The sequence below is a fragment of the Gymnodraco acuticeps genome, unplaced genomic scaffold, assembly GCF_902827175.1.
Source record: "Gymnodraco acuticeps unplaced genomic scaffold, fGymAcu1.1, whole genome shotgun sequence".
Taxonomy (NCBI): Eukaryota; Metazoa; Chordata; class Actinopteri; order Perciformes; family Bathydraconidae; genus Gymnodraco; species Gymnodraco acuticeps.
The window spans coordinates 919,389-945,834 of NW_022990225.1; the positions used below are offsets into that span (position 1 = coordinate 919,389).

Sequence of the window (26,446 nt, forward strand, 5' to 3'; positions counted from 1 at the left end):
CCTTGATACAGTTAGAACAGGAGCAGAATTATATTCATTGATTTAGTCTGAAAGAAAAAAGGCTTTTGAGAGTGGCTGTAGGAGATAAGAGCGTTTCAAAAGATACCCACACCCTGATTGTTCTGGGAAACTCAAAGAGGTCTCATTGAGTGTTTGAGCGGCTGCCAGATGAGAACCGCTATATTACATCTCTATCTATTTCCCACAGCAATTGAGCAATTTTTCGCAGGCAAGATTAATGGCTTGTTCAGTTTCAGACAATTTCAAGTTGTGTGGAGGACTCCTCTATGGAATTCAAAGAGATTATGAGGTCTATTTGCAGAGGAAATGAACACTTTGTCCAAATGCCACGAGTCAGCCTTGTTCTCTCTTAGAAATGAGGGGCTTTGACCAAACTGGTTGTAGTGTCGGTACACAAAGCCAGTTTGCAGAATAACATTTGCAAACCATCGGATTATATAATTATTTGAATTGAGATGAATTTAATATTTTCCTTTTGCCTACTCCTTTTCATCAGGGGATTTGAATCTGTTTTTCTTTAACTACTACAATTATTCCATCCTTTTAAATGTCCAACTCATTCATCTCCCACCCACACGCTCCATGTTTTTGTACACTGCTAATCAACTAATAAACCATATTCATCTTCCATGCAGCACAGTGACAGGCAGGAGAATATGAACATTTTTTAAACACTGGTAGTGGCCTTTTCACAAACACAAGTGTCTTTTAAATAGGGGATTATGGGATTCCTTAGCAATGTTTTTATTTTTACAATTTTGTGTAAATCTTGTGTTTCTTCTGCCGTTTAATCAGTACGCAGCCTAATTGTCACATGTGAATGAGTACCAATGGTTTTATTTACAATTGTGGATTGTCCTGACTTGACTCTTAACTTAAAAAATACAACAGTGATTAATTATGTTCCCTTCTACCCTTCTTTCTATTTTTAGATCGAAATGTTAGAGCACAAATACGGGGGCCACCTCATCTCCCGCCGCGCCGCCTGCAAGATCCAGACCGCCTTCCGCCAGTACCAGCTCAGCAAGAACTTCGAGAAGATCCGCAACTCGCTTCTGGAGAGTCGTCTGCCTCGACGCATCTCCCTGCGAAAGGTCCGTGTGCAAAACACTGAAGGCTTCTCCGCTGAACGGGCCCTGGCAGAAGGCTGCAACCTCACAGGCATCCCATTGGTGCGCTCACCGTCCCTGCCAGCCACGGTGGGCGGCAGCCTGACCGACCTGGAAGACTCCTTCACGGAACAGGTCCAGTCTCTGGCCAAGTCTATAGACGATGCACTCAGCAACTGGAGCCTGAAGACCATGTGCTCACTGCAAGAAGGTGGCACCTATCAGTTCACTGCCGACTCCTTCAGTGCAGCCGCAGCAGCAGCAGAGGTGGGGGGGGGGGGGAGGAGGAGTCGTGAGGGAGTCATCGCTTCCTCAAGTCCCGGTGGACCCGAGTGACCTGTCGAGAAGCGCGAGCAAACTGATGATGGCTTTCCGCGATGTGACGGTGCAGTTTGACGCCCAGAACTTCCGCGTCTCATCTTCAGTCTTGGAATCGTCCACGGTCACCCTCGGCAGCAGCATCCAACCAGAAGGAACCCCCGCCATTGTCACATCTGCTTCCTCAAACTTCACTCCGGCCTCCATACCTCCTGGCCCCTCACAAGAGCCCCCACCTCCTCATGTTGAACTCCCAGCTGAACCCATATATCCCCCGCCGCCTTCCCAGGAGCCCCCTCCGCCCCCGGAATCAGAAGAAGACGAGCAGGACGATGATGATTTCCCCGCTCCTCCCCCGAGTGAAGAAGAGATTGGGGATGACGAACAGCCTCCCCTCACCCCTCTGGATAAGATGGCTGCTCCTCAGAGCCCAGAGGAGATGGTGCCACCGCATACAGAGCCCCTGTACGCCCCTCCAGCTCTGATGGTGAGCTCCCCCATGGCACAGCCGCTGGAGGTGAAGAGGTGCGGCTCAGAGACGGCAGACAACAGCTCGGAGCAGATGAGCAGCAGCAGCACGTCCACAGAGGCCCGCTCCACGTCTGAGGCCTCGTCCAAGGAGGCGCTGCAGGCCATGATCCTCAGCCTGCCGCGCTATCAGTGTGAGAACCCCGCCAGCTGCAAGTCCCCCACCCTGTCCACCGACGTCATGCGGAAACGCCTCTACCGCATCGGCCTCAATCTCTTCAATGTGTGAGTAGCAACTGCATTTTCATTATTTTGATGAGTGTGACTCAATTTTAATTTAGGGCTTGAGAGGTAGGAAATCACTTCTGGCTCATTGTTGACTGGTTAACAGGGGTGAAATAGGGATATGAGGCATGGCTAGAAAGGGTGATCTGTTTGGTATTTTGAGCAAAACACTTCGGAGACATGCTGTTTAAATATCTGAGACCTATAATATATGCCTAAAAATAGTATAATAGGAGACCTTTCAATTAATTACTCATTTCTTTATTCTTCCAAAATATTTAAATAAAAATGAGGTTCTTCAAAGTACGATTTCTCAATTGTGTATTTGTGTAAGCGCAAATATATGACAAGATGGTAAATCTAGTAAAGGAATTTAGTGGCATTTGAGGCCCTCTGGATTCAAAAGAGCAGAGAAAAGCACTTTTCCCCACAGATCCCCACCAGGCTAAAAGAACAAACAGAATTGATCTAAAGTCCCAAGTTAGATCTTAGGTGTCATCCTTACTCTCAGAAAGGCAAATCAGGAAAGCGTTGCAAAAGAGAGAGAGGGTTAATTATTGAGACGGAGAGCTGAGGGGAGATTGATTTGTCAGAGGAAAAGAATGAAAGGAAGAAAATGTCGTTACTCAGAGATGGTAGAAATGACGGTTGGTTAAGACCTAAAACTCGTACATTGTTCCTATGCCTTTCTAGCTGTTCATTCTTTTTCAGCACAGAATACACAGTGTTCTTGTTCTCAGTTTTTTGTGACATAAAAACATTAGGCTGCTTAGCTTACACTTGTATTTCAAAGCTTTCACTTTTAAGAGCCTGAAGACTAACTGATGTGTTAATAACCAATGTTATTTTGGGTAACAATGGCTGGGGTTGCAGAAGCCTAAACTTCCCAAAGTCTAATATAGACCAGGACAGATACTAATTAAGATAATGTTGATGGTGCTGAGAGAGGGAGGAACTAAGAAACAGCGTCATGCCTTTTTTTGTTTTCTTAATATAACCTGTCCACAAGTGGATAATCAAGTTTATAGTGAGATTGAACAAATCAAAACTAATCAGCTGATGATGTACTCCTTTGGCCTTGTAAGTACTGCTCGGTTGCAGCTTATGTTAGATCAGGCAAACACAAACACACCTTTTAATTCATTTAATCCCCTTCAGTTCTTGTTTAGTGCTAAAAAAAAAAAGACATTACTCACCAAGTGTCTCTCTTTTCAAATGAACACTGCCTTACAATGTAATAAAACCATTCCTTCAAACAGCCACCATATCTAGTTATGATTGCTTAGCTACAGTATGATTGGACAACCCCTGCCTTTTCTGAGATCAGAGCTTGGTAAGGACAAAATGTGTTTTATCTGAGATTTATTTCTGGTATGACTTGCCTGTATTTTAGCATGTCTTAACCAAGAACCCATACTGATCCAGGAAACTCTTGTGTCCTACTCCTACCAGACCCTCACTGCATTGTCCTCTGTGGCTTCACAAATTGTCAGCAGATGAATAGACACGTCTGTCTTGGAGAGCTTGTTTATATTAACTGGTTGCAGCTTTTCAGTCATTGTGAATTCAGTTCTCCCCTGCTGCCTAGTGAAGAGTGACAGAGCCAGAACCTGATAAGAACTTCCCAGGACGTGTTTCAGACAGGTGCAAGGTGGTTACATGGCAGCGAGAGATAGGAAGAAAAGCTGTTGCCATGGTGACAACAGTGCATGGGGCCAGCGCGGACTAATTCTGTTTTGTTGATTTGTTGAGAGACACACTGAATCCCTATGATGTGTGTCAAACAGTGTTGTTGTAAAAAATTCAACACCCATCATTTCTTAAAAGATCATTTATATTCACATTATAACCAGTTTTTACATATTAAATATTGCAGATCTTTGCTCAGTTTAAGCTACAAAGGCAGAGCAAAATCTAATTAGGGAGTGGATTTAGATCGGTTTACCCATCAAAACAGCTCTCGTTTTATTTGTCCAACTCTTTAAATTCTCCTTTTAGAAATGTTTTCTAACCACATGACTCCTGACACCGGAAAGGAATCTTTAAATGAGCAGATTTGCCATATGCTCTATTAAATCTTCACCCAGAGCGTACCCTAAAGACCTAAACACCCCACACGCTATCTCCATGAACTGGACTCACATATTGAGCCAAACCACTGATGGAGTTGCTGGGTAACAATTAGTTGGAATACATGAGCGGTGAATTAAAAAAATAATAATAATGGCAACGATCCACAAAGCCTAAAATTCTCATTAGTCATTGTGCTGCGAGTCGTGAATGTAATTAAAAGTTCCTTCAGCGCTGTGTGAACTGGCACCTTGGGAACTGGAATGAAAAATGTTTTAAACATTTCAATCCAAGTTTCTTTTGTCCTTGCCACGGCAAACGATTCTGTGGAAGCTCTCGTTGCTTTCCAAAATACTCCACTTTGACGGAAAATACACTGTGTTCCCATGGGTGCTCAACCAATACAATTGTTGGGATATTGCCCAAATTAAGCTATCTCATACACATTTATAAGATTGGAACACACATTATCTTTTTGCGCACTGCCGAGCTCTGCTGCACAATAAAAGTGCACAATAAAGCCGATTAACTTTGACTCAATGCTGGAGCGTTAAAACAAGAGGAGCAGGAACAGGGTGTGGAAGGGGAATAATCCGAAAAGAAAGAAAATGTAACGGGGTGTGTTTGAACCCAAATGCAGAACACAGGAAACCAGGGAAATATGTAATGTCACCAACTGGATTTAACTAAGCCAATTGGTAAGAGCCTTCCATTGGATTATTACTGCAGTGAATAATATATTTCAGCTGGCAACAAGTAACTTAACCCGAGCTGATCAGGTGTTTAACTTCTCATTTCTTTAACAGCATGTTATAGTCTTATCAGTCTGTGCTTTTAAATTGGGGTTTTCTATTTGCTTGTGTTTGATATTGTTTTTACATCGTGTATGAGAGTTTTTCAGTCTGTGGCTATAGGTATTTGTTTTTTGTCCTATCGGTTTTGTCTTAATGTATTTATGCTGGATTTTATATATTTATTGATGTACAGAGCTTTGGTCAACTCTGTTGTTTTTAAATATGCTATCTAAATAACATTTGATTGGATTCGATTGGAAGATTTATCCTGCGGTCATGAAAAGGATGTTAATCGGTTTCAGAAGGGTATAATTATTGGCTTGCATCAAGCAAATAAAACAACTAAGTATATGGCTGAAACTACTAAAATCGGGGCCGGTGGGTTTTACCTGGAATCAGATAAAAGGCAGGTCAGAGGCAGGCAAGGTCAGCAACAGGAACTCATGTCCGGAACAAAACGCTGGACAGTCTTACATGGAAGGCTAAGAACAATCTGGCATTGAGATCATGAGAGGCTTAAATACTGGTCTGATTGGAGATGAGTTATAGCTGGGAGCACAGGTGAGCTGATGAGGTGGGAGTGGCTGCCAGTGGGGGGAGGTGGAGGAGGAGGGGGGTTGTGGAGCAAGTTGAGGTCAGAATTTCGTGAAAGTCTTTCTCAAATGACTAAAAAAAGATTTTTTAGTCATTAAGATTTAAATTATTCATTTTTTTAAATGAAATCCAAATTGAAAACTTTAAAGTAGATAAAACGTAAGACTTGAACTATCTGTTGCAGACGACATAATGGTTTTGAGCTACTTTCATTATGTCAGTCTACAAATCCCTGCCAGGTAGAATAAAGGAAGAACAGGATCACTTGGTCAGGCTCTATATTTACTTTTCTTTCTCAATTAGTTTCCAGACTTTGACTGTGTCACTGAGCGACAGCTCGAGTGGCAGAGCAGGTCTGACTGTATCATTTATCTGTTTGTTCAGATTTGATATGTGTTTTTTAGGACATATTCTTAGAGTGGAATCAGGGACAGTACATATTTGTAAATGACTGTTTAATGAAAGAGTTTTCAGAAAATGACACAGCCTTTTCTATCTATTTGCAATCCCCTCTTCTCATTCCCCTGATCAAACACCTTGAACGATAAGCTGACTTTTTTATAAATTGGCTACATGGGAAAGGAGAGACAGAACAAGGAAGAGATAGCAAAAAAAAGGAAGAGTGGGCAATCGAGCTTGGGGCTTATTAGTTCCACCAGTTCATATCCTCCCTCTAATACCTGCACTGGTGTATCCTTTGCATCTTAAACAGGGCATTTTGCTGAAGGCTAAAATGTGGGTGTTTGATCATGCAGACAAAAAAGCTCACACATATGCAGACAGTTAGTTCCCAAAGTATCTGTCTTGCAGCAGGTGGTCTCAGCACCTGAGCAGGCGGAGTAAAAAAGGTAGAGGAGAGAGTGAACTAAAGAAAGGAACAACTCTTGGAGTTTGCACTGGCCCGCATCGGGAAAAAAAAGATTCAGTGCTAGAAATGGCGTGCAAAAGCAAGAGACAGGAACTGAAAGAGACAGAAAATGGGGGAAAGTTGAGACCCCATTTACACAGGAACGTTTGCGTTTATGCACCGTATGCGTTTTCAAAAAAGTCTGTTCACACGCATTCGGCTCAAGTAACGTGTCCGTTCATACGAGACCGCTGGAAACGCTGGAAACGCTGTAGTACATATGCCGGGCCTGTAAGTGGCGCTGCTGCCACCACAAAATACACCAAAAGCAGCTAAGAAGACCCCGGAACATGGTTGCTATGGTTGTCCTTCAGTTTATTCTCCGAGGTGGACGGCATGTTCTCCTGCTGTATATCTCTCCGGTAGTCCACCAGCAGATGAAAAACACCCACCTCTCCGCCTCTTCCAAGGGATGAGGGAACCGTGCGGCAGAGTTTCCGTTAACATTTTTTTTCGCCGGTCAACATGTCCGTTAAAGTTGAAATCTTCCGGACAAAATTAGAAAAGTGCCGGTCTTCTTTGTTATTTATTGAGCTTTAAAACAAATGAATAACGACTATATAATAATATAAGAATAATAAACGGAGCCTCTCTTTTCCTCCCCCTCTTCTGACAGCCCAGCAGCTGATCTCTGAGCAGGAGACGTGGGGAGAGGGAGGCGGGGCTATTTAATCGTTATCAGAAAATGATCGTATAGAGGCGTACACATACACAGAGCCATTTGACCCCCGAGAGCGTTCCGTTTGCAGATCTATCCACCTTGGGACCCGTTATCGTTTGCGGGGTCCGTTTCTATCATTTTGTTATGGCCTCGTGTAAATGAAAGGGCTATACGCAAGAAAAACTATGCGGATACAACCCGTATCGTCCTCGTGTAAAAGGGGTCTGACTGAGAGAGAGACTGTGAGGATGGGTGACATGATGCCACATTACTCTTTTTGTATGCATGGCTTTCCCATTAAATATGACTTGGTTAGCCATAGAAGACGTGTTGTGAAAGCATTGACATCAGAGCAGCTCAGGGTGGATTCAGAATGGCTCTCCATCATGCATGGAAATGGGGCACTTTAAGGTTCATGAATTAAATAAAAGGGGGCATAGAAATGTATAGGGGATGGGGCGAGTGTGAAGAGAGGAATCTGAATACATGAGGGAAGGCTAATTAACGCAGAAGATCAGAGAAGACTGCCAAACTCCTGCAGAGGGACAACCTGACGCCAGGAGGAGAGTTCAGGTTTGAGCTTGTTTGTTTGTGCACAAACCTTGCGTGTATTAACATTCTGCCCTTGGTGCTAAATTACCAGACATAATTACTTACTCTGAACTCCAGATGGCCAACAGAGAAAGCATTTATTATTTTTCTAATGCAGCTGGTATGTGTTGTGATTGAGCAAGCAAAAAACATAACGCTAAAGCTAATGAACAGAAAGCTGCAACATCTCAGGATCAGAACCAGGATCAGGTTTATTGCCAGGTATGTTTACACATACGGATACAAGCGGCCGAGATGGGTTTTCTCCGCAGGGTGGCTGGTGTCTCCCTTAGGGATAAGGTGAGAAGTTCGGTCATCAGGGAGGGACTCGGAGTTGAGCCGCTCCTCCTTCGCGTCGAAAGGAGCCAGTTGAGGTGGTTCGGGCACCTAGTTAGGATGCCACCTGGGCGCCTCCCTAGGGAGGTGTTCCAGGCACGTCCAGCTGGGAAGAGACCAAGGGGTAGACCTAGGACCAGGTGGAGGGATTATATCTCTTCGCTGGCCTGGGAGCGCCTTGGGATCCCCCAGTCAGAGCTGGTTGATGTCGCCAGGGAAAAGAAAGTTTGGGGCTCTCTGCTGGAACTGCTACCCCCGCGACCCGACCACGGATAAGCGGGAGAAGATGGATGGATGGATGTTTACACATACAAGGAATTTGCTCTGGTGTATTGTGGTGCAAACCACACAACATAAGAAAATAAGGCAACAAATATAATATAGTTAAATATATATTTAACAAAAGAATAAATACAAGTATTAACACTACATTTAAATATACAAAATACTCTAAGGAACTAAATAAAAAGAAACAAAACCATATTCCAAAGTTATCTTACAGTATAAACTGTCGTAAGTAAGCTAAAGTAATCTATAAACATATCTTCCAGTAATGGATTAACAGTTGAAAAAGTTATCAAGTGCAGGATAAATGGTGAAATGGCTCAAGCTATCGATAGCCTATGATTCCAGCTCTTACCACCCTAATGGCGCTTTTCCACTGCAGGGCCTCGCTCGGCTTAGTACGGTATGGCTAGGCCTCGTTAGGCCTTGTTAGGCCAGGCTCACTTTATGCTGCGTTTCCATTACAGTTTAGGAACTGGGGTAGTAACTATAGTAACGCAGTGTAGGCAGAGCCGTGACGTCATCTTCAATGCGAAACACAAAACCAACATCAGCCGTTAGCTGTTATCCCTCAGAGCTCACAGCTCCTCATATCTGTTCAGAAACTAGACAAAAGTTAAACAAGTACAAACCACAGACTGCCTGTGTCATGGTGAATACAGTCGCTGGTTTATTTAAGTCTGTAGGCCGTTGTTGTGAGTGTGGACGGTCCGAGCATTTACAACGATCTCCATTCAGAAAACACACATTTTAAAAGGTTTCTCGCCTGCCGTCTGTCTGCAGACTTGTCAAAGCATTAATTCATGGTTTTTACTAACCGGTATCAGTATGTTGTTACTTCGGCATCATTTTGAAACATGTTAAATTACAATTAAATCATGGTAAAATATGTTCATTTTGTTGTAGTTGCCAGCGATTCTCTCACTAGTTTAGCATACTCAGCCCGGTTGTTGGCCCGGAAAGAACCTCAATTTTGGAGAGCCAGAAAACTGTGAAAAAGTATCCGCTAGCCAGAACTACGCCTAGTGGAAACGCAACCAAAAACGGGCCGGGCACGGCACGCTTAAACCGCGCTCCGCACTGTAGTGGAAATGCGCCATAATACCCCTTTCCCACCAAACCTATTCTTTTTAGCCCCAGTTGTGTTTCCACCACCCAGAGCCAGACTGGTGCTGTGTCATTATATCATCGTTTACGTCCCTGATTTTCTCCCCAACGCCGCTCACAACATCAACAATGGCGTTCTGCATTGGGTCGCTGCTTGTGTTGCTATTAATCGTACAAGGCCAGATTAAATTAAAGAACAACTTCTCCAACATTATACTCTTTCCAAGAGTGCAGTGCTTCATTGTTTATTTATGTGGTTCGGCGGTTTCTCTTGTATTAGATGGGTGATGTTAACTGAAGCTCATCTGGCTATCTTGTTTATATCATATATCATTTTGTGGCATAAGCCATTTTCTACAGGCACATTTAAGTAATTATACTTAATAATTAAGTAGAACCTCTGTATAATTTTACATTTAGCCAAATGGACTGAAATATTGTCAGTTCAAATGTATGACACAAGGTTATTGGAGCAATTTTCCCTTTTAGATTAAATTTACTGAAAGCGTTTTAACCACATCCTGTTGAAATTCATTTAAACATTTCTAAATAACACATTTAGCACATGAAGTGTTAATGCAGGGGTTCATGCAGGGCTCTGGGAATACATTTAACAAGGTTGCTTACATAATCGAGTGGAGGAGAGGAAAGGCATATCATTATATTCTTGCTTGCAGCAGCAATTCTGCAGCAGTTCAATGATTCAGGGTTTTCAAGCGTTTACATTCACACCACTGAATCGTGTTACCGCTCAGAGAAATGCACAGTGCACGCTAACCAGCCATCAATCTATCACTGGTTAGTAATGAAACAGAAATGTGCACGCATTTGGAAAAATAGGCAACATGCAGCGCTGGCAGTTGGGCTTGTAAAGGCTATGAAACACAGCTGTGAGATATGGCCACTGTGCACAACCCAAATAGATCTGAAATACAGGGCCAGTAAAAGAGGATATAAAGGTGTAGCGGGAAGTATGTGATGGAGTCCAAGATACAAAATAAAAAGTGTGTGTGCAATAAAGAGGGAGATGTGCATGTCAGGGAGAATGATGTATTGGCATGGGGCCGTTTATCTGGACCCAGGACCCAGATGTCCTTTTAGCCTGACATCTGGATTCTGTTGCTTTCACTACTCTGTTATTTGTGTCACATCATGTTGTCCTCACAATATTACAGTAATTTATCCTAAAAAATGACTTGTGTGACCTTGAGGAACAATTCCTATGATTGTTTTCTGCTTTGCCACCTTAACAGCTTAGTTAGACTCAACCATTTGATTAAGTTCCCCTGGTAATAATAGTGTAAGCTGTACCAACAGTCCAGCCTTTAACATTAAAACAAGCTTGTGATTGTCTGATAAGGACAGTCTCTTTGGCACCCCTCATCTGTATCTATCCATCTTGTTATGAAATCATCAAAGAAAATTGATGAAAACTTAAGACTTTTAAACAAAAGATTCAAAGCCATACAGCTAGTTTTTTTCATGCGAAGTTCACAATGCAGTTGAAAATTGTTTTCCCTTCCACTCATAGTGAACATCCGTCCTAAATTAAAGGGGCAAACCCACACCTATTATGTGATGTCACTATATTTCATCAATACAACATTTAAAACAATAATTAACATAAACACAGGGAAATAAATGTATATATATATATATAAATAAGCATCTCCCCTGCAGGGTTGAGGTAGTTACTGAACAAAAGTAATGAATTACACTTTACTAGTTACTTAAGAAAAAAAAAATAATGCCTTACTTTACTAAATTACTCACTGCTTAAAGTAATTAATTACACTACTAGTTACATTACTTTAGGACTACTCTGTAACATCACCTGGATTACATTACTGCGTGACCGACAAATGTAATCTGATTACCGTAGCGCGTTACTTTGTAGCGTGTAACCCCCCAACACTGACATCCTGCATCATTCCCTCCCTATCCTTCCCCTGTCTTCATTCCCTGATCCACTTGATAGTGTGAATAATAATCACCATGTGCGATCCATCTGTTGTTGGACAAACATCAAATGTGTGATTTCTGCCAGATTCATTTGGCGAGACATCACCTTCAGCTGAGGGTGAGCCAGCAGCAGAGAGCATGCTGGGGGCTGTCACAGCAGATGCTTCCAGGCGCTCCAGCCTCTCCATCCTCCTCACACTCACCTTGCCTCACATCTGCTCTGTCTGATCCTCTTCCAGCCTCCTCCTTCCATCCTGCCCTTTATCCCCTCTCCCCTCCCCTCCGTCCCACCCTCGTGGTATAAACCCATTAGCTGCGGTACACACACACACTTGTGTTATGTAAAAGCTGAGGTTTAAACACTGTATAGAGACTGCAGAGGGCTGTGGCAGTGATGTAGCCCCCCCTAGAGCATCCACCCTCTGTGTCTAATGGGGTTATTAATAGTTAGGATAACCCTCCCTTGTTCATAAGTAACTTGTTGTTCAGTCAGCTGACAACAATTCCCTCACTGTTCATGTAGGTAAACAGTCGTGCATTCACATAAAACCCACCCGAAAGTATATTAGAGAATTTCTCTTTCAAAAGTGATCTATTATGATTAACCCTCCTGTTGTGTTCAGGTCAAATCTGTCAATTTTACTACTTGTCATAAATATAGTGTTTCACATTGATTGCTTCAAGGTCTTATGATATCCTCCACAGTAGGCATTTGAACATTATAAAGTTGCTGATCAGCAATGTGGAGTAGTCAACTTTGTTACACCTATTGTGTTCCCAGTAAGAAAATGACTACCATAGGAAATGAAATATAGATTATGAACCCTAGATCATGTTCCTCCATCAGATAGGACACCCCCCCCCCAAATAGACAACCATTTGGTACTTTTGAATACATTTTCATTGTCTATTCTTTCAATAGGGTGATTTGGTTTTGGTTAATGTTTTTTGTGTTGATGTTAAATTTGACCGGAACACCAAAGTATAGGGGGAGAAACAAACACGAAAGGAGGGTTATAGGATTATACATTTGCATCAAATGTGGCAGCAAGTGACAATTCCTGCATTTTCAAATATAGTGTTACACAGGATATCCATTGAACAAAAATATTTAAATGAGCAGAAGAGGTCATATTAATTGGGAACAAAAAGTTGTGATTCAGTGGTAATGTTGTGACAGTCTGCTGGTAATTAAATACATCAATTATTTAGTAGGCAGTTTGAAGTACACACTGATTGAGTTTGTAGTATACCCACTATCAAGTGCATCAAGAACAATTTATTTTAGAATGCCAAAGAATGCCAAAAGATTAAATGAGTTTTGTTATGCTGTTAAAATCAACTTAGAGAGGCTAAACAAAATAAAATTCATCACAGTGAAGAATTTGTGTTTAAATGAATGAAAAATAGAACTTAGACTTAAGGTAATCATGGACCTGTTTCTTTCCAGTTCATTCTAATTAGGAGCACCTCTGTGCATAAAGGCAGGGATTTGAAGCTGGATCCCAGATCAGCCATTCAGTGAATTTCGTGTGGAGCTGTTTAGTGGTTGGTAATGAATACTGATGAGATTCTGCTCTCTGTGTTTTATCACATTTAGCAGTCTCCACCAGCCCCATGCAGGTGTGCAGAACAGTTAGTGCCCATCATACAGCTTTTGAGAACCTCATTATGACAATGAGTCAGTTTCAATTATGATTTATTATTATTATTATTATGCACCGTTTTCCCCCTTCTACTCCAGTAGGAGTCAGGTGAGGGTGTTGAACTTTTCCTTGTACATGTGATGTTTTGGTGTTGTTGTTTTTTTGTTTTGTTTCTTTCCGTTAACTGTCAAGTGGGAACTAAGTTGTTTTTTTTGTAAGTTTTTGTGTTTCTCTTATTTTCCTACGATACTGTTGTGATTGGCTGTGAATAAGAAAATAAGGACAGACCATCTATTTCTATTCTATTTTATTCTTTCTAGAAAGGGGCAGGTAATATAAGATTATTTTCTTCTCCGTGCTCCTTTCCGGGTATGGTGTGTTTATAGAGACATGTTTTGTAAATAATTGTTATACATTAAGTTGTGCATACCATGAACGGAACAAATAAAAATGAAATGAAATGTATTACCAAACATACCTATTGTCCTCACAGCAATCATTCTTATAATAAATAGGGAACCAAAAAAGGGTGCATATTTATATCGTGTTGGTGTTGGTTGTGTTACCGCTGCTGAGTGTGGTTTAGTTTGTTAAATCATAAATCTTTCTATACAGTTACACTTCTACCACCAATGCTAATGGCGGTAATTTGCTTTTGTGCAGTTTTAAAACGCCGCTACATCACTGGCAAGATGCCCTCTTACTCATTCAGTCCCTTTCCTTATTCTCTTGTCTTCTTTTGTTTCAGAAACCCTGACAAAGGTCTTCAGTTCCTGATCTCTCGAGGCTTCATCCCAGACACACCCATCGGCGTCGCCCACTTCCTGCTGCAGAGGAAGGGCTTGAGCCGGCAGATGATAGGAGAATTCCTCGGAAACAGCAAGAAGCCTTTCAACAGAGATGTCCTAGAGTGAGTGGCACACATTATTTCCATGTTTTAAGATACACTAAACTAAGATAAACCTGCTCTTCAAACAGGTGATTCTCCTACTAAGCCCTGGTAACAACACAGTAGTATCCAGTGGTGTATACATCATAGACATTTTTCAACTTTATCTCAGGGTCAGATGATTCCCTGAATGAAAAAGGAATACAACAAAATCAGTATCCGCCTATCAGAGCTGTTATTTTTGCAGACGTTGACTTTGATGACATTTTTCACCCGAGTAAACAAACAGAATACAAGCTAAAATTGGAGTGTCACGATCCAACAAATGATCCCTCATCTAACGCTTCAGATTGTAAGTCGAGTCAGAACTGTAGGAGGAAGAGAACAAGCTGATAAGACAAAAATAAAATAAAAACCTTTACTGCCCTTTTTAGTTTTGCTGCTTCTTTTACCACATTGGTATCAAAAATGCATTTGCTATTGTGTCTGCAGTATTTTATCAGACAGGAAGTCACAAACAATGTAGCTATCATCTGATAATGTAAAATGTGTTTTGGAGATATCAAGCATCTCATCAGAATAGAGGAATATTTTGTTCTTGTGTTATCTTTAAATTAGATCCAAACCCCCAGCGTAGATCGAATTATATCCTCTATTTGGAGATGAGGACAAAGCTTGCCTTCTTACATATTTAAGATAACATGACTTTTAGTCCATTTCTGGCAAACCCTGGATAATATGACCCCCAACCGATACTATTTTTAAATGTAAACCCTGGTAACAAGTTATTTGATCAGGCTTAACAAAGCTTCTATGCCCACTGGGTGTATAGCTGCTTCTTATGTATGACTCATCAAATAACTATGGAGACTCTGCACACACGTACACATATGACTCACTTCACCCAGTATGTTTCCTTCCAGGTCATTAACCTCGTTGACTTTGCTTTGAAGCTGCAGAGATTTTTTCTTCTGTTTCATCTTCCTTACTTTATCTCAGCGATTGTCTCTGATTCACCAATTACTTCTAAATTTGCATATCAACCCGGAGGAGGTACCTCGGACCTTTTATCCTTCATTTTGTCCAAGTTATCAAAACCGGGAAGAACACACTTTTAGTCTTTGCAAGGTCAGACATACACGACGCAGCACTCTGCACAGTTGTTCACCTCGGGCTGCCATCATCTAATATCCAGATTTGCTTAAATGGACGCCATCATGGCCCCAAATACAATGTATTAACAGGATTATGCTTTTAAGGCTCCATACTCAAATTCGCAGATCTGATATGCTGCAGTGAGGTGACGTTGGGATACATAGATGTATATGTTTCCCTATTTTCCTACGGTGCAGACATACTGCCACACTGAGTGGAAGTGATGTTGGAGGGGAACATGACATGGAGAGTGCAAAGTGTGTGAGAGCACTTTCGATAAAGTGTAGTCACAGGAGGGCCGGTGAGGGATCACATTCTAATGTGAAAATCACTCATGTTGATTCACTGAGCCTGAATGTGTGTGAGTGTGTGTGTGCCTCCTGTTTGTGAATGCATGTGTGTCTTTATTCCTGTTTTCCTCCTCTCCCTATAAAGCAAACGGTGCCTCATTCTCTTCACATTTCATAAACAAACATAAACAATAGTAGTTAAAACGTCTAAAGTCAATTAACCCAAATTGTGCTTATAGATTTGGGTTCCAGGAAACGAGGCACCCGAGGACTCATTTACTGATAATCTAGTGTACTTGTTTAGCGAGAAAAATGTGATCTGTTTCCAGACTGTCATCTGCTCATTTGTTGCTTAAAATATGGTTCCATCTGGCCTGCTGTTTATTTTTATATGTATTTGCTGTGTGTGTGTGTGTGTGTGTGTGTGTGTGTTTGTTTGTCTATCTGCCAACCCAGCTTTGTAAATGCACATTTTAAGCCTTGCTCTGCAGACAGATGTGTCTATTCCCCTGCCAGGTACTGCATACGCATCAACAAAGTGTGTGTATGATAACAGTATATGTGCATGTTAGTTTGCCTGTGTTGGTATGTTTTAGTATGGGAAGGAGATGGGGGGGGGGTGAGAGGGCTGATGTACTGAGGCTAGAGAGCATCTCGCCTGACGTTACATAAACAAGGAGTGACAGCCAGGGAGGAAGGGGGGGGAGAGAGGTAGTGGGGGAGGAAGTGAGTCATGAAAACGGCGATGAGAGAGGCTCGACAGTAGAGAGGCGATCAGGAGGAAGATCCAGTCACAGTCACTGTACTGTCAGCGTTTCCTTTATGGGTTGGAAATGTGCTTTAAACGCAATCACTTGTAGGAATAATACAGTTATTGTCAGAGTGTCTGGATAGATATGTGTTAGAAGTAATAGCATCAAGTATATCATATGGTACTTATAGCTGTTATAGTGATGGCCCTATAGTAAAATATGCAGTTTGCAGGGTTTGGAGGGTTACTTTAAAAATGTAATCCGTAACAATAACTAGTTACACATACAACACATTTGATCAGTAATCTAATCTGAGTATGAAAATATAAAGTAATGTATCCTGATTACTTTCCGTTACTTCTGGATTACCCCAATATCAAATGCAATACAAATAAAAACAAAGTAAATAAATATCAATAAGATGTTTTTAACTTAAAGGGATAGTGGAAATCCGCGAATTTTGGGTTTAATTTATGTATTTTTATTAAAAATAAGCATAATAAACAATTTTTTTTAATTTCATGCGCCTAGTTTCATTTTATTTTCAATTTTACTGCGCCCTCTCAATGAAACGAAATACTTCGGGAATCGTCGGGAATCTTCGGGTGATGACGAGAGCATAGGAAGACGGGCACAAACAATGGCGGACATTCAATAGCATTTGCATGTGAATAGCCGACCTTTATTATGGTGAATAGATGTGTTTTGTATGGCTGTAGTGCGACAGCAAATGCAGAGAATGGCGTATCGACGCATGCGTTTCCAAGAAACCCAGCCATTCGTCGTCAGTCGGTGAAATTTGTTCAGATAACACGGGCAAACTTCACGGAGCCGAAGCTGACGAGTAATTCGGCAGTCGTGTGCTCCCGTCATTTTACTGACGATTGTTTCGAGATTCCTCGGTCTCTAGCTTTAAAAGCTTTAGGAATCCAAACTATAACATATAATAAGTACCCTGTATCAAGATTGATGCAAAACAAGTTAAATTTGACCTTTTTAGAGAGGTTTAGAAAAATAAAGTCCAAGCGGACTCACCTCTGGGTAATTTGGGAACCAACAGTTCCATTTGACCTTTTTCACTGTAAAAATCATTTTATTACTTAGAATTTTCACTATAGGTAATACTATAAGACTGTAAGACGGCAATACTTTATACCGAGTATATTGCCATAAATATGATGATTGATTATCAGTAAAAAATTCTACGTGACACAACGACATTGGTTTAACCTTGAGATGCGTTTTTATTCCGTTGAACACAACTTTTGATCACAAATCAAAAAAGGTAAAACGTAATTATTGTAATATTTTTGGAACCGGATGTTGTTTACTTTCTCTTTTCTGGCTGATAGCTCCAGGAATTCGAGGTCTTACAGTGATGACATTACATGTGTGGAATCTGTGGAGTCTCAGCTTTAAATCGTATATCTTGTTTGTGCAGTTAAGATAGTAATAAGGGCATTTCTACCGTGTGTTGTGTGTAAAAAAGCGTTAGCATTAGTTAGCATTATTTCGCTCAATGCTAATTCAAAGGCTTGGTATTACTCTTGTGTTTTTTCTAGCTAACAATTGTTCTTATTGTCAGTTAGCGGAATTTCTTACCTTTAAAAGGGTATGAAACATTAATAGTTTCATAAATGTTAAGAAGCCCTGAGACATGTGAGAGAAAAAAAACTGTGGGAGGGGTCCACTGGGGGGACCTTCGGGCTTAACTGGTTAACAATGATTAATATTTGTAAAGGCTACAGGTGATCTTAAGATGCGTGAGCTATGCTTAGGGACCTACCAGTCAAGATTATTTGTGCGTAGGGGTGCATCATCTGGCGCCTGGTCCTGGTCATCCTCGCCATTGCCCATGCCGTGAACCATCACCTCGGGCTCGGGCTCGAACAAATAAGGACGTAATGGTCCATCGTCTGGCTCAATATTGTCACCATCGTCGCTTACTGAACCGGATTCAGATTCAGTTCCTAAAACGACATTTTCGTAGGAAAGCCGAGAGGATGTTTCTGACTCGCTATCATCACTGGATACCTCGTACAATCCTTCTTCTTTGTCTGGTATATTTGCCCTTCCACGTTCATTCTGCATAGACGCCATGGTTTGTTATCGTATCGTCTTCCTAAATTTTCGTCACTTCCGGTTTGGCTGAGTCGAACATTTCGTTTCTAAAAAACTTCGGGGAAGCTGCAATAAAGTGCTTCTAACATGCGTAAGGCAATTATTATATTTTTTTAATCAGGTGTGATTGTTTTGGTACGTAATTATGCTTGTATATAAGTTAAAACGAAACTATTTGAGGTTCCATTTCCACTATCCCTTTAAGTGTATGTAACAATGTAACCTTAGAAAATAAGAAACAAGATATGCATATAAAAAATGTAGTAACAATTTTGAATAAATCAGGTGTCCCCCTACTACTGTATTAAAGGTCCCATGTCATGCTTTTCCGGTTATTACCCGTCCCCTTGTGTGTTATGTAGCTTTTTATGCATGTAAACGGTCTGCAGAGTCACAAACCCTCAAAGTACACCCTGTAGCGAGTAAAAGTTGGAGATTTTTATTTTTCCATTTGTTTCTTCCGGGAACCTCGTGACGTAACGAGTACCTCAGGGACCAATTGGTCCAAATGGACCAATCCGCGGAGCCTTTACGCTATGTCCGTGGAGCCGTTATGTTAAGGATTTCTCAGCCTGAGTCTGTGTGTAAGCACACACACAGACTCACAGCCAGGCTGCGGGTGTGTGTGTGTGCTCGGGCTGGTTTCGGATGGGTTGCGCTGTGTCTCGCTGTCTCGCCGACCCAGAAACCACTCCAGTAAGCCAGCTCACACTGTCCGCTCCTCGCAGCAGCGAGCCTCGCACCGTCCCGCCAACACGGCACCCAGACCCCACGCAGCATTCTCATCTTCGACACCAGTCATTTGTCATTACTGGTGTCATTTTCTGGTTGCTAACAAACGCCATTGTAAAACATAATCACTGATGTTCCGCTGTAACGGTGGTAGACTCATCAGAACAGAGTGGGCGAGCTGACCAATCAGAGCACAGTGGGCTCATAGGGAGGGGAGGGGGGGGGGTAGGAGCTCCAACAAGTCATGTAGGACAGAGAGTGAATACACATACTATACAGAGATGCTATATGAGAAACCAATGTGAGTTTGGAACATTGAACAATGTAAATCTATTCTAGTAGACCTCAACAATGGAATTATGATCAGTAGAAATGGCCATGTCATGGGACCTTTAACAGAGAAATGTATTTAAAATAAATAAACATTAAAGCAGCCTACATTTAAACCATAAAGAAAATTAATGCAGTACGTCTCCCTATGATGAATATATATTTATTTTAAATGTAGTGTAACACTGGAATCCTACTACTAATCTCTATTTAAAAAATGTAACAGTAATCTGATTACTTATTCATTTTACTTAATTGTTATCGAATACAGTTACCTCTTTTTGTATCCTGATCACGTAATCTCGTAATCCATTACTCTCCAAGCCTGGCAGTATGAATATTAGCAGTGACACAGATATTACAGTATAGTAAATGGTTTACATAAATCATGTTAGAATAGTTATATACACGTAGCAGCAGCTATATTAGCAGTACTCATAATAGTAATAGAAGACATAGTGCATATACAACTAGTAATGGTTATACGACTTTAATAGAAAGTGAAATAATAATTTGTAAAAAGTAATTCTCCCAATGATTCTGATCCGCTTCAAAATATAACAGCTTCATCTTTGGCCCATGCTACATGTTTGTACGTAATCCTGACAAACAAACCATCAAACTAAACAAACAGTAATAATTTCCTTCTTGGCGGACGGACGTAAAAAAAGACAGAAATAAAACAGATAAAAGGATAATTGTGACTTATTGTTGACTAAATAAGTGTGTGGTTGAAAAGGAATAACCAATTAGAAATAAATAAAACTATTTAAAAATTCAGACTGGCATTCTGAGCCCCGAATCTCGTCTTCACAGCAAAAAGACATAATACAATTAAGATAAAGAAGTAAAAACATGACTAATTGTGGCTTAATATTGAGTAAAACCATAAAGCTTCCAGTTTCCCAAGACACTGCTCTCGCCCTGACAAAAAGACGTGGTGCAGGCATGACATATACTTCCAATTGAAATATATTGTTTTTAAAATCGTTCTCTATTACATTGCATTTAGCTGACGCTTTTATTCAAAGCGACTTACAATAAGTGCGTTCGACCAACAAAATACAAACTTGAAGAAAACAGAATCATATAAGTACATCAGGCTTCATAGAGCAAAAACATTTCAAGTGCTACTCAACTGGCTTTAGATAAGCCAGCCCTTTATTAGTATATAAGTGCTTTGTTAATAGTTCTATCGCTCGAAGTGGAGTCGAAAGAGATGAGTTTTCAGTCTGCGCCGGAAGGTGTGTAAGCTATCTGCTGTCCTGATGTCAATGGGGAGCTCATTCCACCATTTTGGAGCCAGGATAGCAAACCCACGTGTTTTTGCTGATGGGAACTTGGGTCCCCTTCGCAGCGAGGGTGCAGCGAGCCGTTTGGTTGATGCAGAGCGGAGTGCACGTGCTGGGGTGTACGGTTTAACCATGTCCTGGATGTAGGAAAGGCCAGATCCATTCGCAGCATGGTACGCAAGTACCATTGTCTTGAAGTGGATTCTAGCAGTTATCGGAAGCCAGTGAAGGGAGCGGAGGAGCGGAGTGGTGTGGGAGAATTTAGGAAGGTTGAAGACCAGGCGAGCAGCTGCATTCTGGATGAGCTGCAGAGGTCGGATGGCACATGCAGCAAGACCAGCCAGGAGGGAGTTGCAGTAGTCTAGGCGTGAGATGACGAGAGCCTGGACCAGAACCTGCGTCGCTTTCTGGGTCAGCTGGGGACGCATCCTCCTGATGTTGTAAAGCGTGTATCTGCAGCAGCGGGTTGTAGCAGCGATGTTTGCAGTGAAGGACAGGTTGTTATCTAGGGTCACACCCAGATTCCTTGCAGTCTGAGTCGGGGAAACAACAGAGGTGCCAATGTTGATTGTTAGGTCAAGAGTGGTACAATCTTTTCCCGGAAGGAAAAGCAGTTCAGTCTTGTCAAGGTTGAGCTTGAGGTAATGATCAGACATCCACTGAGAGATGTCAGCTAGACAAGCAGAGATGCGTGCAACGACCTGGGTCTCTGAGCGGGGGAAGGACAGAATTAATTGGGTGTCGTCAGCGTAGCAGTGGTATGAAAAACCATGCGGGCTAATGACTGATCCGAGCGAGTTTGTGTACAAGGAGAAGAGGAGAGGACCAAGAACAGAGCCCTGAGGGACCCCTGTAGTTAATTGACAAGGGTCGGACTCGAACCCTCTCCAAGTAACCCTGTAGGTGCGGTCTTTGAGGTATGAGGTGAGGAGGGAAAGTGCAGAGCCTGAAACTCCAAGTTCTTGGAGAGTGCGAAGGAGGATCTGATGATTCACCGTGTCGAATGCAGCAGACAGGTCCAAAAGGATGATGACAGAGGAGAGGGAGGCTGCTTTAGCAGTGTGCAGTTCCTCAGTGACAGCAAGGAGGGCAGTTTCTGTTGAGTGACCTGCCTTGAAACCAGACTGGTGCGGATCCAGAAGGTTGTTCTGATGGAGATAGCAGGAGAGTTGTTTAAAGACAGCGCGTTCAAGTGTTTTAGACAGGAACGGGAGTAGAGAGACAGGCCTGTAGTTTATAACATCGGACGGGTTGAGAGTGGGTTTCTTTAGGAGAGGGTTTACTCTTGCCTCCTTGAGACTGTTTGGAAAGTGACCAGAAGTTAGAGAAGTGTTGATGAAATGGGTGAGAAACGGTAGAATATCAGGAGCGATAGTCTGAAGGAGGTTTGAAGGGATAGGGTCCAGAGGACAGGTGGTAGGGCGGGCAGAGGTAATGAGGGTAAGAACCTCACTTGGAGAGAGAGGGGAAAAGGAGGTCAGTGTGTGGGTGAAAGGAGGGTCTGGTGACCCAGCGGTGAGTAGAGGTGAGTCGGAAAAAGAAGAGCGAATATCATCAACCTTTTTTTCAAAGTGGTTAACAAAGTCGCTTGACAGAAGGGAGGAGGGGGAAGGGGCTTTGGGGGGGGTCCAGGAGGGAGGAGAAGATGGAAAATAGTTTTTTGGGATTGGAATAGGAAGATTGGATCTTATCTTGAAAGAAAGTGCTTTTTGCCTGAGAGATCGAAGCAGAGAAAGAGGAGAGGAGAGCCTGATAGGTTAGGAGGTCGTCACGGTGTTTGGATTTCCACCATTTCCGCTCTGCTGCCCGAAGGACGGTTCTATTAGCACGCAGTGCATCATTTAGCCAGGGAGCAGGAGGGGACTGACGAGCCTGCCGAGATGTGAGAGGACAGAGAGAGTCCAGAGAGGATGAGAGAGTAGAGAGGAGAGTTTCTGCAGCAGAGTTTGGAGGCAGGAGTTGGAACGAGTCAGATGAAGGGAGGGCTGAGAGCACCGATGAGGCAAAGGTAGAGGGGGAGAGGGAACTAAGGTTACGGCGGACAGGTGCAGGATGAGAAGAGATTAGTTTGTTATGTTTGGAAAGGGGTAGAGAGAATGAAATGAAGAAGTGATCGGATGAGTGGAGCGGGTTTACAGAGAGGTTAGAAGTAGTACAGTTCCTTGAGAATATGAGATCAAGGACATTGCCAGTTTTATGAGTTGGTGGGGACGGAGACAGTGAGTAAGCAAAGGCGGTTAACAGAGATGTTAGTTCGTCTATCTTCCCTGTCTGGAGGTTGAAGTCTCCGAGAAGTACAGCGGGAGGACCAGTTTCAGGGATGTGTGAGAGGAGATGATCTAATTCCTCCAAGAAGTCCCCCAAGGCGCCTGGTGGACGGTAGATAACAACAATGGTTAATTGTATAGGATGGGTTACTGTGACGGCATGGAATTCAAAGGTGGAAGGAGTGAAGTTAGGTAGCTTGAAGAGGGAAAAGCTCCATTTGGGAGAGAGCAGGAGACCAGTGCCACCTCCTCTGCCAGTGGGTCTGGGTGTATGGGAGAAGGAATATGCTGTGGAGAGAGCTGCTGGGGTGGATGTGTTGGATGGAGTAATTCACGTCTCAGTGAGAGCAAGGAAATCCAGAGACTGCAGGGAAGCGTAGCCAGAGATGAAGTCACCCTTAGGAACAGCTGACTGGCAGTTCCACAGGCCGCCTGAAACTAGATGTTGGATCTCAGTGGAGCATGTGGGATAGACGAGAGCAGGCCGGTTATATCGATTACAAGATACACGGGGCCAGTGATAATTGTGAGAAGACACATAAACAGGAATGGAGAAAATACACATGATTATAGTATGAGGGGCTAAACAACCAAATAAAATAAAACACCAGCTCAATCAAAGTAGGATTTGCCTACTCTTTGCCTCCCTCGTGACTCCCGCAGGACTCTAATGTCTTTGTCAGTCTTTGACTCCCGCAGGACTCTAATGTCTTTGTCAGTCTTTGACTCCCGCAGGACTCTAATGTCTTTGTCAGTCTTAGCCTGTCTGACGCTGAAGCTGATGCTCCAGGAAAGTGCTACCTAAAATGGACACCTGATTGCTGAGTTCTCACAGCTGTGGGGCCACGTCCCTTTAATTAGTTAACTCTCTGCAGCTGGTGGCCCTCAAAAGGAAATCTAGACTGGCTCCCTCCTGACTTGTTATTGTATTTTAAGTGGCCCAATGGTTTTACAATTACATTAAACCCTAAGTTATAAAGTTATGAGTTTAACCCTTAATACAGTTACACCTACTCAATAAAGCTCTTAGTATTCTACAAATGTTTACATCAAAGTTAACCCAAAGTCAGTTAGTTCAGTTTTAAGGTTTCAGTCAAATTGCTTGTCCCAAGTTTCTGCCTGACAGATACTGTAGCGGTTTTGAGATTTAAAATCACAATTACAGAGCATTGATACAGAGTACACACACTGAAACAGAGAAGTCTAAAAACAGAATGTTACTCACACAATTCTAGAAGTCTCCAGTTGCTTTCCTGTCAAAATCGAGTTGCACACTGTGACAACAAAAAAAGTGTCCTTGTGCTGTACACGAATGAAAGGATTAAATGTTGTGATTATTGCACAAACTCTCAAGAGACTGTGCTGTATAGGGCCAATGAGAAGCAGTAATGGTTGTTTCATTTGATTTGCTTCACTGCTCTTGCTTTACTAGTGGTGGTAGTACTAGGTTAAGCACTATCACAGCACTAAATGGAATAGTACTTCATGGTATTGTCATCGTGAGCAGGCTTTTGCGTCAGGCAGTATTGTAGACTCAGCAATCGGACTGTTTTCTGCCAGAGCAGCATGTCTCAGTCAAGTACTCACCTCATTACCTCGCTTTGTTCACAGTAATCCATCTCCGTGAGGTGTGTGTGTGTGTGTGTGTGTGTGTGTGTGTGTGTGTGTGTGTGTGTGTGTGTGTGTGTGTGTGTGTGTGTGAGTTCCCCAGTGTTGACTGTAGTATAACAAATACATGATCAGAAGAGACAGAGATGTCTTGACACTAGTGCTGAACGATTAATCGATTTTAAATCGAAATCGCGATTTGAAATGATGCGATTATCAAATCGCAAAGTCTTTTTTTTTTTTATAATATATATATATTTTTTTTTTATTTTTTTTTATTGTGTGTCAGTCATCCACACCAATCAGAAGTGTTGTGCTCCACATGTACCAGCCATTGTTAATCAATCAGAAGTAGCCCATGATAGAAGGTGATAGACAGATTGATCCAATCAACTGCCAAGTGCTTTTGAAAGTGCCTGCCCTTTCCAAATGGCTTCCAATGGAGCTTTCCTAGATGGTTTCTGAGTCAGGTTAGTACTGCTCCATCACGTGTTTCTATTACAGGGTGAATCTTAAACTGAAGCTTGACTTTAAAGCAACCCAACGGAAGTTTCATGTAAGTTTAGTTTTTTCACTCGTAGCTCGGGCTGCGGGGGTGCTAGAGACGGGAGCACGTTGATACGACCTTCCTAGCCGGAGTTCTGGCCGCATTATACAATAAACTTCCGTTGGGTCGCTTAAAAACAAATATCGCAATTCGAATCGCAATCGCAATATTTGTCAGAAAAATCGCAATTAGATATTTTCCCAAAATCGTGCAGCCCTACTTGACACCAATTCACACTGCATTTACAGGAATTTTGAGAGCATCATTTTTCAATGGGCGTAGACTATCTTGAACTAGTGTGGATAGGTACCACATGAAAGACGAACCCAGCGTAAAAAGAAGGGCTTTAATTTCATAGTTCGATTATCATTCCGCTTTATACCTCGAGTGAAAACATCAAAGCAAGGAAAACTTTAAAAACACCTTTCCAAAGTCACCTTTTACTTGAAAACCTAATTCTAGCCCACAATTGCCCACTTTGTATTTATCCCCCCGAACTCGTTGGACAGAATATTTGTGCTATTTTAATTAAAGTCATTAAGCTGCGGTTGTCAGGAAATAGGAGGATTTTCTGCTCTGGAGGATTGTGTACGTGTAAGTGTGTGTAAGTGTGGGTGTGTGTCTTTGCAGCTGTGGTACTGGCTGTATAGATGTTACTAGGAAGCAGAGTGGGCTTTTATCCCAGGTGCACATCCACATATTGCTGGTGAAAGGGCATCCAATACCAATATGTTATATAACTATGTATTTTATTTCTGTGTCTTCCTTTCCATTTCTAAACCACTTCCTCCCTGTGTTTTACAGTTGTGTGGTGGATGAGATGGACTTCTCAGGCATGGAGCTGGACGAGGCTCTGAGAAAATTCCAGGCCCATATTCGTGTCCAGGGAGAAGCCCAGAAAGTGGAACGTCTTATCGAGGCCTTCAGGTAATTAGAAAAGTGGAAGCTGCCGTGAGAGTCTGGCCTTATCTCTTATTATAACCACCGGTGTTACTAAGGGAGCACATTATCTAACATTTCTACAGGTTTCTTAAACTGTGTGTTTTTTTTTTTTTTAAACACTTCCCTAAATCTCTTCGGATTTTTCATATAAAGTTTAAAATACAGACAGGCCCTCCCTTCCGTACTCTTCCATGGGACAATAGCAACTTACAAATAATAGTTTGATCCTGTTTAAATTGTACTATTAATAACATGATTAAAAAACATGAGCATGATGATTTTTCACTCAAAAAGGACACAGGTTGTTGTAGGTTTGTTGTTCAATTTAGTTTTGTGTGTAACTGGCTCAGTGAAATACATCCTTCGT

At 42.1% G+C, this 26,446-nt stretch overlaps 1 protein-coding gene across 1 annotated transcript in view; it reads left to right on the forward strand.

Annotated features, from left to right (window-relative positions):
- Positions 1–26,446, forward strand: part of LOC117547952 (IQ motif and SEC7 domain-containing protein 3-like) — a 115,077-nt gene that overhangs the window by 59,675 nt on the left and 28,956 nt on the right. The window contains 4 exon segments of the mRNA XM_034218874.1: positions 954–1,460; positions 1,462–2,201; positions 13,903–14,064; positions 25,942–26,064. Coding sequence (XP_034074765.1) covers positions 954–1,460; positions 1,462–2,201; positions 13,903–14,064; positions 25,942–26,064 — 1,532 coding nt within the window.